General features: G+C 49.7%; 1 protein-coding gene across 2 annotated transcripts in view; it reads right to left on the bottom strand.

Moving 5' to 3' along the window:
- Positions 1-17365, bottom strand: part of DPYSL2 (dihydropyrimidinase like 2) — a 125704-nt gene that overhangs the window by 65939 nt on the left and 42400 nt on the right. The window contains exon 1 of one of the 2 annotated variants that reach the window (XM_044224969.1): positions 1076-1439. The exons of the other annotated variant lie outside the window; for it this stretch is intronic. Within the exon in view, the coding sequence (XP_044080904.1) occupies positions 1076-1114 (39 nt within the window). The 5' untranslated portion in view covers positions 1115-1439. Of the gene's footprint in view, positions 1-1075; positions 1440-17365 lie in introns of those variants that run through there. 2 annotated transcript variants of the gene reach the window in all.

The following is a 17365-nucleotide window of genomic DNA, read 5'->3' as shown; positions in this document are numbered from 1 at the left end:
GTGAATTTTTTTCCCAGGGGAAGATGGAAAGAGGGTGGGGGCAGGAGAGCGGTGAAAGCAAAAACGGGTGGTTCAGCACTGAAGCATCGCAAATTCATCGTTTAGATTTTTTTTTCCCCCTCGTGACTTACAAACTAACCACCCCAGGCCCCAGAACCGCGCCGACACCTCCGGCCGCTGCGATCATTGTCTGGCCGAGGCCAGGCCGGGCCATCTGCTCCGCACGTCGCGCAGCGCCATTACCTCCGCGAGCCCGGCTCTGCGCTGTCCCCAACGCCCACCCTCCCAGCCCGCTTTGTATGCGCCAACACAGGCGCCTCCTTGACTGCAGAAGGGGCAGAAAGACATAAGAGAGCGAGTTCAGAGCCCTGTCTCGGTTCCAGCCCCAGCGAGGGCGAGGAAGCCGAGAGGGACACCAAAACCCAGCCCCTGACCAACAAAAAGCCCACGCCTGGCCCCCCCGGCCCCCCTGCTCATCACCGCGTCCCTGTTTTTCCTTCCCGTTTCCACATCATCCCGGTACTCCGTGCCCTTTCCAGCATCCCTCCGCTGTCATTACGCCTCCGGGCTGAACCCCGCTCGTTTTTCTAAGAAGCCGGAGGAAGGCTCCAGAAAGCCTTTATGGTGGGGGCGGGAGGCACAGGGAGAATCCATTTCTCCATCTCCCCCATCCAGCTCCCGGAGTCCAGCCTCGCAGCACGCAGCCCGGAGAACAATATCCGAGCTTCAACCATGCATATGCAATCTGGCATCCATTTGCTTACACCCCGCAGGCCAGCACTGCAGCATCTCGCCCTGACAATAAAAGGATACAGCGGCTCTGGCGCGCTACCTAAGACGTCCTTTAATGCACTTACGCTCCTATTTTAATGCCTTGCAAATCACTTAGCTTACAGTTCTCTATGATTGCTTCTCCCACCACTCCGATCACCTTCTTTAGCAACAGGAAAAAAAGAAAAGAAAAAAGAAAAGTTGTGTTCCTCTTCCTTCCCCCTCTTTTTAAAAAAATTCCTCAGATGTTCTTTGCCACAAAAGGTTGCTGGCCGACGGCAGATTTCCCAAGTACCAAACTCACCGTGATGCGTGGAATATTTTTCTTCCCCTGATAAGACATCTCTCTCCTGAGAAAAAAATAATTTCAAGAGGATAGCTGTAAAAGCAAAAATTGCCAGGAAAGAGATGGTTTTTTTGTTTTGTTTTGTTTTGTTTTTTTTGCAGGATTGAAAAAGATGCAACTGCTTAGCTGGTCTTGCTGATAGCAGATTTCAGGAACGTAAAGGATAAATGCAATCCTCTGTCTCTCTTTCTTCCTCTGCTCCAACACAGCCCCAGCTAGGGCGGAAAAAAAAGAAAGAGAGAGAGAGAGAACAGGAGGGAAAGGGGTGGAAATAAACTACAGCAATAAAAGCCTCGGTTCAAGTCGGCCACCGCGGCGCATGCGCCGCCAGCCACTCCCTTTCCTCTCAAGCAAAAGCCATCCGCTTCGAGAGAGACGAGCCCTGATTGGCCTCAATCGTGGGATATGCAAATGAGCGCAGGCGGGGAGGGGAGCGGCGCGAGAGCGCGAAATGCTGCAGTGTGCCGCCGAGGGCGGCGGTCGATGCGTGCGCCCGAGCGGGGAGCGCGCCTTTCGCGCCCTTTCTTTAGGCGGGAGCACTGGGGACTGTGTCTGGCAGCCGCCCCAAAGGCAGCATCGGCAGCTCAAGGACAATGGAGGGGTGGTCATTACGGGCCGGAGGAGCCCAGCCCGGCGACGGCAGGCTTCGCCGCAGCCCGTGCGGCACGCACCCGCTCGCGCGCGCCCCGCTGGATGCCCGCCCGCGCGCCAATCCGCGGAGGCCGCCGCTGCAGCCCCGCGTGGGGTGACTGCGCCGAGCCAATGGCTTTGCTGGCGGCGAGCGCGCGACTGCACCGCCGGCCGGCGCCGCGCCGCCCGGGAGGGGCGCCCGGGCCCTCCTCCCGCCGCCCTCGCCCTTCGCGAAGGCTCGCTCAGCCTCCGCCCAGGAGTCGATGGGGAATTCAGAGGGCAGCGAGCGGAGGGAAGGGGAGCCGGGCGGAGAGCGGCGCAGCGCCGGCCACGCCCGTCCGCCGCCCAGCTCCCGAGAGAGGGACGGCTGGACGCGGGCCTGAGAGCCGGGCTGCGCGGGGGCGTGGGGCGCACTGCCGGGCTGCCTGGGGCTCCGGGGTCAAGCTGCGGGAGGAGAGCTATCCTGAGGGAAGGCGCCCGGCTGCAGGCTGCGGTGGCATAAGCCCTTCGTACTGCGAGCAGGGGAGGGAGGCCGCGGGAAGGAGGTGGTCGGCTGCTGGAGCTGGGCGACAGATCGGCCCTGAAAGCCCGTTGGTGCCCGCGGGCCGCCTGTTGAGGCCCAGTGTAGAGACCTGCTCTCTTGAGCCGTCACGCCTGCCCAGGCGGGGTGCTCAGGTGGTGCCTGCAGATCTGTCCAGGAGAAACTTGGCAGTACGGTGCCGTGGACAGGGCCTCCACATCACAGTGGGACAGAAAGAGGAGATGAACTGTGGGGAAGCAGGAGGAATGAAAGAAGGGGAAACTGAGTCATGGAGAAAACCCCCCGAAATCAGAGTTAAAAACACAGGCCACTCTTCACTTCCCAGTCAGAGGCACTAGTTACAATTCAGAACGCGTTCCGGGCCTCCCTTCTTGGCGCTAACAGCCGAACGGGCCTGGAACCCCACGGCTTTGCTGGTCCAAATCGTGTAGTGGCACTCTAACTGCAGAATCCTTGTAAGAGAAATAAGCCCGTCCACTTGATCCCGAGCAATCTACCAGGGGTCTCTGGAGATGTTTCCCAGGCAAGTACAATGACTACAACATCTGGGTAGGCCCATGGCTTTGGGTTTCTCTGTCTGAGATCAAACGATAGATAGAACCTTCCATAATCTAGGCCATCAGGCACGCATGGGGGGAAAAAAAATAGAATCTATTTAATTGGCTCATACCTGCTCAGCAGATTAGCCAGATAAATACAAAATAATCCTGGGGCCACTGTGGGCCCACGTTCCAGTGTCTTTCTGCATCTGGCCACCTGTCGGTCCAGAAGATCTAAGATTATACTCTTTCACTCCTATTCTGGTAAATCCTGAAGTCCCAGAAAAGAGCCACAGCAAGCTTCATAGCTGGCTAATTCATTCAAGTTCCAATGAGCTGTGCATCTTGAAAACAAAGTAGAACCACCACCCGCCCCAACTATGCGATGTGCTAAGAGCAATGTGACTTGATGTCAGCAGGTATTGGTGTCAAGCTGTAAGGGTTAAAGTCACAAGTCTGAGAAAGCTAAAACATGCCCTCCTACCAGTGAAAGCCAACTGTAGGTCCCAGAAGGGCCAGGGGCAAGTGTTCAATTAAATCATGAGTAAAATACCACTAGGAAAGCAAGCACATAATGAGATTCAAATTAATTTAAAACAGAATGACTTCTAATTAAATTGTTTAAGATTCTTGTTAAATTTTCCTGCTCCTGAACTGTTTGATCTTAACAGATTTAACTGTATCTTGTTACCTACTAACTTGCCAATGAATAGTTTGCTTTGTAATAAAAGCTTTAAAAAAAAAAAAAAAAGGTTATTTATTTGAGCGAGGGAGAGCAGGGGGAGGAGGGGTGGGGGTACGGAGAGAAAGAATCCCAACCAGACTGCCTGCAGAAAAGAGAGCCCCACAAAAGGATCTGTCCCATAACTCCCAGACCATGACCTGAGCCGAAACCAAGAGCCAGAAGCTCAACCGACTGAGCCACCCAGATGCCCCTGTAATAAAAACTTTTATGTCAGTCTTCTTTGTATCAACCTTATTTCTATAGCCATCCATATGAGGTTCTTAGTCCATGACAATTGACATTTCCGCTCATACACATCCAAAGATTTAAGGTTTAAATTGATCTGTCTGTTCTGACTAGATCTTAAGAGTATTTGGCACAAAGAGGATATCAAATAGTTTTAATTGGCCAGGGAACTGTCTGCAATCTGCATTTCCTACCATACTTACCGCTCAGTGCAATGCAGAAAAGTAAAGGGGGTGGGGAAGAATTTTCCACCCACTCTGCACTGATAGACTTGTTAATATACACTGTTTTTTCACATTGTCTTTAGACAAACACTCCATGAAAATTCCTGTATAGTTACAAATCCTTATCCCTGGACCAAATATTTTAGTCTATTCTCAGGCATAATTTTTCCAAACTTCTAAAAAATTAAATGCATATCAGGGAACCTGGGTGGCTCAGTGGGGTAAGCATTGGCCTTCAGCTCAGGTCAAGATCCCAGGGTCCTGGAATCGAGCCCCGCATCAGGCTCCCTGCTGAGCAGTTTGTCTCTCCCTCTAATCTTCCCCCCATGCTCATGATCTCTCGATCTTTCAAATAAATAAATAAAATCTCTTAAAAATTCAAAATTAGGTGCATATCAAATAAGAAAAGAGAGTATTGTACCCAGGTTCTGCATCAGTCTCTGACCACGGCCTCCTCTGCAACCTCACCTCCCATCCCTTGACACCTGTGCCTCCAACCCCATGCTCAGGTGGTACATACAGACAGAGACCAGCACACACGCTGCGCCTTGAGGCTGTGTGCCTTTGCAAATTCGTGCCCTGGCCTATGTGGTTCCCTTCACGTCCCTCCCTTGTCCCTCAACCCCCTGCCTCCCTGCTACCTCCTAAAGCGTTAAGCAGAACCTCCTCTCTCCCCCGCTACCGGAACATGCATCTTTCCGTGTTACAATTATTTGTCCTCTTCTTCTGTCAGAACAGGACTCCTGAAAGCCAAGGGCCTGGCATTTCTTCTTGTGGTGACCAGTACCCTCCTCCCTCACTTGTGGCATTTCGCCCATTCCCACGAAATGCTTTCATGCTATTCCCAGAGAATTGCCATGTTTCTTCCATGTCACTGCCATGGTGAGTTTTCATGTCAGGAAAATCCCCAGCTCAGCCTTTCCCTTAGCACTGTTGCCTTGCTGGGTCTTCCTTCTCTCCTCCAAGTCCCAGAAACTTCAAGAGAGCCTTGCTATAATGCAGCTCATTATTCCTTGTGTGGCCATAGCTGCCTGAATTTTCAGCTAAGCAGCCCCTAAACAAAGCTGCCACGTACCACCACGCCTGATAAAATCCAGAGAGAGGGCATCCCGTTCAGAACTTTAAAATCCTACTCGAGTCATTTTTCCCCCAGCACTAGTTCTTAGACTGTTCAACTCCACCCTTCCATTACTCTTTCTAAGTGCCTGCGGGGAACCCTTTATCACATCTACAACCTACACCATGCCATCCTCACCTCTGACATGACGAGGCGAGCAGGACTTTCCATTGAAAGCTGGCACTCACAAAGACTAAGAACTCTTTCAAAATGCTTCCTCGTGCCTCACCCTTTACAGTGCCTGACAGTGGAGGGGCGTGAAGGGAGGGCTCCAGAGGGATGACATCCAGTCAGGATTTTTAAGATGTCCAAGTTGTCCAGACTGCTGGGAACGTGGGTGAGGAGATGAGGGACCGGGGACGCCACAGGGTGACGGGCTGTTTTCAGTTCCTCAGCTGTCGGCGCAGTCTGCCGTCCAGCCTCAGACTGGGCCCACCACTGTTCCTGGTTCAGCTTCCCCCTTCGGGACGCTGCAGTAGCTGGTTCTGCTTCAACGGCCCCCGCTGGGCCTCTCTCTGTGGAAGGGCAACATTCAGGATGTCCCAGAGTAGGGAAACCCCAAAACAGACATTTTGACCAAAATAATAGAGCCTAGACTTGGCAAAGAAGAGAAGTACCCCAGATCCCCTCACCGCTGCAGGACTGCTGCTGAGTGCTGTGGCCTCAAATGCACCCTGCAGAAGAGGTTAAAATTAATGCAGTGGTAAAGAGAAAGCACCGGAATTCTTCCTTGCCAAAAAGTAAGGGCACTGACTAGGACACTTGAGCTGGAAGTGACACCATCTCTGCAGATGGAATCTGGCCATAACAGTCATTTGCTCTGGGTGCAGAGCCCTGAAGGGGCAGTCCGCAGAGGGACAGGCACAGGCTGCCTGGTCCAAGCCTTTCCAGCAGGTGCGTCCTTTACCCAGAGTTGCCGAGTGCTGACCCATGAGGGTGGAAGTGACTGGCCCTCTGAGCCAGCTGCCACTTTTGGGAACACTGGAAAGAGTAAGGGCCCGCTCAGCAGGAGCTCTGAGAGCATCCCCGCCCCTACCTTACTGGGTTAAGACAAGAGGCTCATCTGTCCCAGTCCTGCTGGACACTGGGACACAGAGGGAAGCATGCAATTCAGAATCTCGTAGCCTTTGGCTTTCTCCTTTTACCACTCCTTCGTAACCTACCTTGTAGGTCATCCTCTGTATGACTACAGATTTTCCATAAGGTTTTTTCTGCCCGAGGCTGGAGACACACAGCTCCTTGCTTTGGCCGTCGTGCCTCAGGCCCGCCCTCTGGTGGCCAAGGAGGAGAGTGCGTTTTGGGTCCCCTCTGTCCTCAACTCAGAACTAGGAAAGGGCCCAGTCCCAGGGTTTTCGGGGGTGATTTTGCCTCTGCATTGGAATCACCTGGGACCCGGTCAGACCTCCTGATTAGAGTCTCCAGATATGAGACCCAGGGATGTTTTTTAACCGGTTTACCTCCAGCCAGTACCCGACCACACCCTGCTTTTTAACGGAAGAGGAAGCTGGGAGAAAATGGACTAGCACTCAGGTCTGAGGCCCACCCAGGACTTCACTCCCCAAAGTAGACCCGTGGCCCTGCTCTGTACCCCATGGAAACATCTTATGAAAGAGTGGTAAATATTCCCACTATCCTCCCACTTGATTGTCTTTTAGTAAAACACTCATGTGGTCTGAAGGAGGCAACTAGCATTGCTGAGCACCTGCTGTAGTCTACGAAAAGCAGAGTGCTTTAAATATGCCTTATTTAACCCTCCCCAAAAACCTTACTAGGGAAGTCTTCACGTTCCTGTCGTATAGCTAGGAGAATAAAATGCAAAGAAACCTCTCGTTCCAGGCCCAGCTGCATGTAAGAGCAAGCATGGGATTCGAATCCAGATCTGGGTGACCCCACAGCCCGAGGCACTAGTTCTTTAAATGATAAAGTACTTCCGTAGCAGAAAGTGAAAGAGGTGAGTACGGGTGGCCTGCTGTCTCTTTACCCCTTTCCCAGTCCCCCAGCTGCCACCATGGGAAGCTCCAAGGACTTGCTGCATTCATTGGCCCTGCCCCTTGTCCGAAAATTCCCTCTCTTCATCACCAGGAGGGCTTCACTTTCTGTCAGTGGCCAGCTCTCCTCTCATTGGAAACATAATAGATGATCACCAACATGTAAATGAGCAATGAACCCTTACCTAGCTACCCCGGGGCTAAAAGGGCAAGCCCTCATTGAGGGCTTGCCTAAAGAAAATGCAAACTATCCAGACTGCCTTCTTTCCTGCCTCATCCTGCCCTCCCCACCTCCGCAGCACCCCGGTTTCCTGCTGCTGCAACTGTACTCTCCTCTTCCCTTCCCTGCAGGGATGGTCCTTCTCACCCCTCCATGCCCTCTTCCGGGACATGGGCTCTGACTCCCTATCTAAAGTCACCCCACGTATTGGCTACCTTCCCTATCTCAGCAGCCCCTCAACAGTGGGGACCCCAGTGGGAAGTGTTTCGTGTATTTGTTTCCATCTGTATGGTTTAGTCTCTACTTCACAATAACTGCAGCCTCCCTAAGGCACCTTGTTCTCCACCCCACCCAGCAAAGATCTCACAGCTCAATAAACAGGAGTTCCCACAGCAGCCCAAGAGCAGAGCCTCTCTGAGGACCTGGCGCAGATCACCTCCTACCGCCCTGCCCCAGCTTGCCAACCCTCCAGCCTAGGTAACCCAGGCCTCCCCTTCCACCTCTGCCTCCCCGACTTGCACCTGCCCCCCTCCAATCCCCCACCAGTTCTTATTCATTCCTTTGTTTAAAATGCCAGATGGCAAGAATTCACCTCACTGGATTGGGTCACCTAGCCTCGTGGCTCCCTATGGCAGATTTCTCTCCCACTGGGACCTGGCCTTCAGGTGCACCGGGCCTTGGCCTTCACCAGGCATGACTCCAGCCACAGGTGGTTCCTGCAGGTGGGTTCCCTTTTCTAAGCCCAGGCTTCGGGCTTGGGCTCCAACACTCTTAGGAATTAAAGCAGATACTCATCCATCTGGGCCGTCCTTGGTTCAGAAGCTGTGTCAGTTCCCCAGAGGACGGAGAACACGTGTCAGCTGCGTGTCCAGAGAGTCTAAATAACATGTCAGGAGCTTCGGTCTCTTTGAAGAATCCAGCCGTGTTCAGATACCGAGAACTACCCACTTACTCAAAAATCTTCCGTGCCTCTAGCCCAGCTCATTCAAACAAGAGTCCCTGGAGACCTCCTCTGGGGCGATTTATTAGCTTAGTCTGTGAATTCTTGGAAGTAGTCCATTTGGGTAGTGTAAAGAATTGCTGAATTTCCCCTTCATCAGATTGGGCTTCCTCACTCCCCTCTCGCCTGCCTACCCGCCATTCTAACTTCAAGTTAGAGTTTATTACGCAGTGTACCAGCCCAAGAGGACTGAAGGGTAATCGGGAGGTGAGCTCACAAGCTCACACACAGCCCCTCCTCAGGCTGCAAGGCCTTGTGCCAGGGGAGGCCATGGGGTGAGGATACACGGTGCTTCCCCAGCCCCAGAGAAGCTCTCTGCCACGGGCCTGGGCCCCCACAATGTCACCCACAAGATCACCAAAGACTGAGACCGAAGACCACCAAAGACTGAGCACCATCCCAGTTCTAAGCATGCCTGGCCTCCCTCGAGAAGCAGAACGGGACTGGATGGGACATAAGCAGATAGGTAGGTGACTGTAAGCTACACCAGCTGGAGTAGATTCTCCATCACATATATGGGCCTTTAAACCAGATTCCACGCATATGGGCCACACCGACTTCAGACAGGCATGCCATCTAACCAGGGAGGAAGCCAAATGCCTCAGGAGTTCCCCTCTCTTCCTCAGGGATTGAGAAATGATGTTACATTAGTAAAATGGCCACTTTAAGGTGATCCTGGGGGCCTGAGAGATGAAGGGCCACTATCTCATCGGCGGTGTCCCCATCTTTCCTGTGCTGAATTAAGGGCGCTGCTGCTTCTGGATCTTATGCTGTCCTGAATCAGTCCTTTCCACAAAGTGCAAATCTGACCAGGTTACTCTTCCATTTAAAATGCTTCCGCGGCTCCACAATACCTGTGTGACAAAGTCCAAGGTCCTTAGCACTGTGTCCAGACTTTTTGCATAGTGTGGCTTCCACCTACTTCTTGTGCTTTCTTGAGTGCGGTTGGCATCCCTGTTCCACATCCCATGCTCCAGCCACATCAAGCTCTTCACCTTCCCTGGAGGTGTCAGGCTGTTTGTACTGTACTCATATTCCCACGTCTCCCATCACTGCGTCCCCTCCCTGACCTCTCACACCATCACCTCCTCTATGCAGCGCTCCTGAGACCCCAGCTAGAGCTGACCACTCCTTCTGTTGTGCACCACTGGAGCCTATAAAGACTCCTTAGCCAAGTGCCTGAAGCAGTTTCCTGTGTTATTTCTTTATACGCTGTCTCCTCTATAGACAAGAAGCACCTGGATGGCAGATGACGGTACTTTCTTTCTGCAGCATGCACCATAAGGCCTTGTAGACACATACATGCATTCTGAAGGAATGGATGGATGGACAGATGGGCAGATGGATGATGGATGGATGACTAGATGGACAGATGGATGGTTGGATGATGGATGGATGGATGGGTGAGCAGATGGACAGATGGACGGATGGATGGATGAAGGATGGATGGGTGGGTAGATGGATGGAAGGCAGGAAGGATAAAGGATAAACATATGAATAAATGAATAAACTCCTTCAACAAAAGTCCCAGTTATAAAATATAGTTACACTGACACTTGAGTCTAAAATGATCTTCCAAGGCACAAAGTTCACCACCAGGCTCTGTCTTAGCCCCTATCCATTTAGTCCAAGTTTCCAGGACCACCAGTGGACACTTGTGACCACCATTCTTTCTTGCCAGAGAAGACTTCAGAACCTCCCCTTGGGCCCATGTACCTCTAACTTGCTGTCAGCACTACTGTGTACTTATAGATGGATTAGGCGCTCTCTGGGAGAGACCCTCCATGTTGCAGAAACTTCTAGGATCTTCAGACATATCCATAGACACTTCTCCTTGATGGGAATGGGATCGGAGACCTTAAACAAAGGGCCATCTTTACAACACTGGCATCCTCCAGTAAGACAAATGTCCCTGCTTGGTATGGGGAACATTCAGACAGGTGAAGACAGGATGACCAAGTTTAATCTGTGGAATGTTCGTTTGTTTGTTCGTTCAGTCTTTCAAAATTTTATTTATTTATTTAGTTAGTTAGTTATTTGAGAGAGAGAGACAGCATGAGGGGGGGAAGGTCAGAGGGAGAAACAGACTCCCCATTTAGCTGGGAGCCCAACGCGCCTTTGGGTTCATGCCTGAGCTGACGGCTGTCACTTAACCAACTGAGTCACCCAGGCAGCCCTGGAATGTTCTTTCAATCCAATATTGAGACAGATGTTCCTTAGCCTTTATTCTTCCCCTCCCACTTCCCCCCCCCCTTTTTTTTTTAATTTTTGGCTTTAACAAGTCATTTGGCCATTTTTGCCTAGAAAGTGCCAGAAGTAACTATCATCTGGTGGACCACCAAGGTTATCATCAGAGCTGCGGGGGTCTGAATGCTAAACTTGTGACTGCTGGAGAGCCTGAGGTTTGAGACCTTCCTTTCCAGCCCTCTTTAGGGTCGAAGCCAGAGCTAAGGGACAGCCTGAGCCCCACACCGATCCTTTCCAGAGTCATCCCCTGCTGTCAGATGGTGAAGAAGTGGGAAAGAATACTTCAAGGCTATTGTAATTTTGACTGCAAGGATGCAGCAAAATGTAAGCTGGTAGCATCATAATAAAAAAAAAACACAGTATGTGGTATCAGGACATGGAACCATTCCTGGCTTAAGCCAGCCCCCCAGCCCATGGATAGCCACAGCCAGCTGGCCAAAATGCAGCTTGCTCACATCACTATTTCAGCCCACTAAGGTTAATGCTCAGCAGCAGTTCTTGGGACAATCTGGAAATTTCCCCCATTTGCTTGTGAAAGTTAATTTGGTGCTCAGGGTGACAGCAATGACCATGGTCTAACCCGTCCTCCACATCATCTTCCTAGGATAGCCTTTGCGTCATCTTAAAAGCACCCTCTAGGCATCAGTTTTCTCTGTGTGGTTATTATTCTTTTGCCTCAAAAGTCCTACAGAAAACAAGAGGACAAAAAAGACCTTCGGTCAACTGTGGAGAGCTTCTTTTCTATTCCTTCTCTCTTCATTTTTTTGTCCTTTTCCTTCCCTGTCAGGTGTATGTTTGCCTCAAAGCCATTGTAAACGTCCATACCTGCCCCTAATCCTGTGAATGCGCCATCATGTTTTTGACCACAAACAGTTTTGACCACAAAAAGTTTCCAGACAAGTCCAAATGGGATACAAGGGTTGCAAGCTGTCACAGTCAGGGTTGGGTATTAGGTATTTTTCTCTGAGAGGGGACACAGAATTTTGCAGCTCACTGGGCTCTTGTTCCACTCTCTCCAGTTACTATTGCCCTCCTTCTAGTGCAGGGACCCCTTGAAGGGGGGTCGGTCCTGGAAGTTGGAGTTGGGGCCCAGCCCCTCTTAGGTGGGTCCTGGACTGGGTCCTGCCAGGCTCTTGCTAGTGTCCCTCTTGAGGATGTACGTCCAGCCCTGGACCCCAGCCTGGTGGTGGATTCCAGGAATAGAAATCTGATATGCACAGAGGACCTCCCAAGAAATGGTGGACCTCCCACAGAATGGCAGTTCTCCCGCAGAAAGGCTATTGCCTACCTACCAGCTAGTGCTTCTCAGAGTGACCTACTCCTGGACCCCATCCCAGGCCTCTACTTAACTGATGTACCACTGGCCTTTGCACCTTGGAGATTCCCCTTACCCCCCACCAACCACTGCCACTGCTACCCATTTTGCCCGAAATGGGGTGCAAGAAAGCTGAACTGTTAGATGGACTGTACTTGCCTGACTAAAGCATCAGTCCCAATCTCTGCCCAACAGTCACCTTCCTTGCATATCCATTTCAACATAGAAGGACCTAGGACATACAGATCACAGTCCCTTCCCACTGGAGGAACCCAGTGTTCTGCCTGTAAGGCGTTAGGATGTCACACCTTCTCCTCACACAGGGTGTGTATCTCATCATGCACATCTGGAATGCAGTGGATAAAGCCAAGCTGGAGTGGAGGATTCTCCATCCATCCCACCGTGTCAAGTCTCCATAACTCACCACTGTTACAGCCCAGGGATGGGTCTTACACTTGTGTGTGAGACAACATGAAACTCTGTGAGTCTTTCCTCTGATCCCTGTCTTGGCTGTGTGACAATACCGAATTAATCAAGACAGATAAAACATAACAAAGGTCTAGGAAAGGGAACCACCTGTGACATGATACTATCTTTCATGCTTCTTCCATCCAGGGAGCTGTGTCTTATAAAAGAACTTTCTTCCATGAGGGGGATGTTCTATATCTGCTCTGTCTAACACAGTAGCCACCTCCCCACCCCCACCCATAGCTGTGGAGCATTCAAAAAACACGGTTAGTATGATGGCGGAAGGCCTCAATTTTTAATTCATTTCACTAATTAATTTTTAATTAATTTTAATGTAAATAGCTCCTTGTGGTTATGGCTGTTGTGTTCGGCAGTGCAGATCCAGAAGGCTTTAAGTGGTGGAGACTATGTAAGTCACAAACTGGTAGCCCCTGGTCCATATCACCCCAGAGACGTACTTTGTTTCACCACACAGTGTTTTCAATGGATTTTTAATTTGGCCAGCATTTTAGAGTGAGGAGGCCTCTCATGAAAAAGCTGCACCTTTACCTTCTTCCAGAAATCAGAAGCTCCAGGCAACTCTAGTGTCTGTTCCCAGGTGACTGGAGGAGGATAGCAGCTGCCCCTGAAGAAGGGTCCTGGGCTCTGCTTGTGTGACTTCTACACTCCATTGGCCCCTCACACTGAGGCTGAGCTGCAGTTACTATCCAGCATTTACTTGGACCCTCTTCATTCACGTCTAGTACACGTCTACCTACCTGGCTCCAGGTAGCCTTGATGTAAGGGCTGCTCTAGCCAACCACAGACCTCACCCAACTTCTTTTTTTTTTTTTTTTTTTTTATTAAAGATTTTTATTTATTTATTTGAGAGAGAGAGACAGTGAGAGAGAGCACGAGCGAGGAGAAGGTCAGAGAGCGAAGCAGACTCCCCATGGAGCTGGGAGCCTGATGCAGGACTCGATCCCGGGACTCCAGGATCACGCCCTGAGCCGAAGGCAGTCGTCCAACCAACTGAGCCACCCAGGCGTCCCGACCTCACCCAACTTCTTGAGCAAGATTTCTCTCTGTCTGTGACTTTGAAGAGCCTTAAATAAGCAGCAGAAGAAAAATGACTTATGAAAACGGCTGCTACTCACTAAAAATTATGACATACATTATCCATGGAATACTGCGAAGTCAGGGGCATCCATCCTATTTTACAGATGAAAAGACTAAAGCTGGAAGAAGTTAAATAATTAAATTGAATAACTAGGCCCAAATCAGAAAGCCAAAAAGTGACATAGCCAGCATTCAGGCCAGATAAATCTGACACATATACACTCCATCTGTCCACAGGACAAAGTCATTTCCAGACCATCACACTCCTATTACCCTGTAGAAGCCCCACCCTCCAGTGTGCTGTTATCTCTCAGTTTCCAGTCTACCTCTCCACATTTATCCGGGGTCTCAGTGATTGGATCAGCCTTTCTGTGCAACTGCAATGTGGCAGAGGCTGCTACCTGTTCACAAAACCCACGTTCTCTTCTTCTGGGACCCACAAGCGCACCACATGTCCCAGCCTACTTAGCAACTAGATGTGGCAGGGTCCTAGCCAACTGAGTGGCTGGGGGAGAACTACGGTTGTCTCTTCGAGAGACAGAACTCTCTCTGTACTCCTGCAAGCTCCTTTCTCCTTCTGGCTGACTGAGATGGTGCTCCCTAGAAAACCTTGGGAGCCACATGTGGGCAGTAGAGCCATCAGCAACCCGAGTCTCTAATTAACTGCATGGAGCAGGGACCCTGTGCCCATCTCCACCTGCTGATCAGTCACACACACCTTGAACTGTTCTATGATATGGACATAAACTCCTCTTGTGCTTGAGTCATTACATGTATCGTCTATTTGTTATAGCAGCAGTATTCCTTCTATCAACTCCTATCCTAATGGTGTTTGGATTCAATATTTGTGGAACACATACACACACCCTCATTTCCCTCATCTTCTTGACCCCAGCAACCTTGGCCTGCCCTTACCTTCAGCCATTGCTTCTAGGGCTTGGTGAAGGCTCATCCCCACACACATTGTCAAGGCTGGCTGAGTCACCTTCTTCATCCCAGCTGAATTCCATGGTCCATCACATGAACAACTCTCAGCAGGATTATTCCTCTAACCCTAGGGCAGCCCTAAACTCACTATTCCTGCACCAGTACTGTAAAGAGATGCCAGAGAAAACTCACACAGCCTTAAAAATTAGGACAGATCATCTCAGAAAAGCCCTTGCCTTGGTCACACTCTCAGATGTGTCTCAGAATCTCAGAAGCTCAGAATCATGACCTTTACTCTCTCCTGCTCTCGTGGACCTCACCGTCTGGCTGGCCAGGCAGATGTGGAACAAAGGACTACACAGGCAGTGAGTATTCCTAGCAGAGAATCATGTATGCTCATCTTCTCTCCTTGCCTACAGTCTCATTGGAAGAGGACAGCCTGTTCAAAGGTTCTTTCTTAATCCATGTTTTGTCCAACCCTCTTCCCTCCTAAACCTCATCTTTTCTGCTACTTGTTCCCTTCAGCTTAGAAACCCTCCCCAGGCCTTCCCATTCCCCTCGGCCCTGTGTTCTCACCACTCATTGCCCTGGCATTGCTCTCATCACAGTCAGTGTCATGGTCTCCACCTCCTCAACTTCAGCTCCCACTAGCTTCTTAGACGCTGTCAACTGGCTCTTCCCCTAACTGCACTGAAAGAGCTCTGGCAAAGAGGCCCCTCCTTGGTAAACTTAAGGAACGTTTTGCAGTGTTCATCTTAATGGGCCTCCCTATGATACTTAACATTATCAGCTCTGTTTTTCTTCGAGGCCCCCTCCCTTGTTTCTCGGTGCCTTTTTTCTGGCTCCCTTCATACCTTTGTTATTTCAATGTTCATTCTCACCCCATTGTACATATTGATGATTTTTTAAAATCATCTCCTGAGCTTCTTTCTCTGACACATGCAATGATTAAGCAGAAGGTTAAATACTTCAACGTTTCTGACTTCAAAAGCTTCATTTCTGACCCTTCCCAACCTTCATTCATCATTCATCATTCAACCTTCATTCATTCATCCAACAAGGATATATTAAGTGCCTCCTACATGCCAAGGGATAGAGTAATGGGAAAAAAAAATTAAAAAAAAAACAACTTACGACCTGTCCTCATGGAAGTTACATACTAAAAATAGGTAAAGAACATACACAAGATAACTACAGATTGCTCTAAGCACTATCAATGAGATAAACAGAGCATAGAAAGATGGAGGAACCTTGTTTTTTTTTAATTTTTTTAAAAGATTTTATTTATTTGAGAGAGAGCGATAGCGAGAGAGAGCACAAGCATGGGAGATAGGGAGAAGCAGAATGCCCACTGAGCAGGGAGCCTGAGGTGGGGCTCAATCCCAGGACCCTGGGATCATGACCTGAGCTGAAGGCAAATGCTGAACCAACTGAGCCACCCAGGCGGCCCAAGAGGGAGTCACTTTAGATATGGTGGCCTAGGAAGGTCTTTCTGGGAAGCTGATATTTAAGTGGGGATTTAGCCCCAAGAGCGAAAATCAGGTCCTTGTCCCTGGAGGGAAATTTCTGGACTTAGCGTCAGGCAGCAGAAGTCAAGACCCTGACCCCACAGGAAGAAGTCAGAACATGTTGACTAGGAACTGGGTTTAGGCCTTTATCTCTGGAAGGAGCTATCAGGGCTTTATCACTGGCAGCAAAGTTTCAAAGTCATCCTGTCCCTTGAGAGTGAATACTTAATCCAAACTCTGAGAAGGAGCCAATCATGCAATCATCTGGGAAAAGAGAGTTCACATCAGAAAGTACAAAAAAGTGTAAAAATTCTGAGTTTAGGATTAGACAGTGTATCTCTAGAACAGAAAGGAATCTGGTGTGACTGGAAAGCTGAGAACAGAAGAGAGAGACAATAATATGTAAGACAGTATGAAAACACTGCCACAAATTTTCAATATCTTCCTACCTTCGGTGGGGTCAGAGTGCCCTCCCCTTTAATCTGAGTAGGACTGCCACTGCTTTGACTAAAAGAATATGTGAGAAGAGACGTTATTTGCCTTCCAAGTAACAGGTCATAAAAGACCATGTTCTGAATTCTGAGCCACCATGTAAGGAACCCAACTACCCTGAGGCTGGAAAGACACACAAGTCCTGATGAAGTCTATGTAGGAATCCCAACGGACAGTTACAGCTGAGCCCTGCTTTCCTACCATCACTGCCAAGGTGCCAGATGATTCCATCCCCAGTTGTTCAAGTCACTCCAAGTCATTCCGTTTTCCCCAGATGGGTCCCCAAATATTGTGGAGTAGAGACAATACATCCCTCCTCTACTGTGTCCAAATTCCCAGCCCACAGGATCCATGGGCATAATAAAACTATTGTTGACTTTTGCTACTGCATTTGGTTGCTTGTTATGTTTATAGTTTGTCATTTGTTTATAGTTTGTTATAGTTTGTTATGCAGCAATATCTACCTTGCACGACTGAACTGAAAGCAATAGAGAGGGTCCACATGTAGAAGACTTTCTAAGTCATGGAAATAAATTTAGACTTGCTGTGTTTAAAAGGAAACCATTTGGGGGCTTTAATCAGGGAGCAACAAAATCCGATTCATACTTTCTGTATATTGTTCTGGCTGCTGTGCAGTAGGAGGATTGTTGGGACACAGACTATAGGAAGGTGAAACTGATTAAAACCAAGAGTACGGTGGGGGGCAGTAGCAGTGAGAGAAAAGTGGATGCGCATGTCTTTTACTTTGGGGATAAAGTAGTATCAACAGTTACCACTTTTTCAGTAATTACTTTGTCAGGCATTGTTCTAAGAGCTTTATATGTATTAACTCAGGTTAATCCTCATAATCCTCACATTTGATCTTCACACAAACCCTGTGAGGTGCAGGGGGGAAAACAGAGATTAAGGAGCTTTCTCTGGGACCCAAAACTAATAAGTGACAGGGACAGAAATCAAGCTTCTG

This window comes from Neovison vison, chromosome 11, assembly GCF_020171115.1.
Source record: "Neovison vison isolate M4711 chromosome 11, ASM_NN_V1, whole genome shotgun sequence".
NCBI classification, from domain to species: Eukaryota; Metazoa; Chordata; class Mammalia; order Carnivora; family Mustelidae; genus Neogale; species Neogale vison.
The sequence above is the reverse complement of the archived record's forward strand: the minus strand, read 5'-3'. Positions and strand labels throughout refer to the sequence as shown.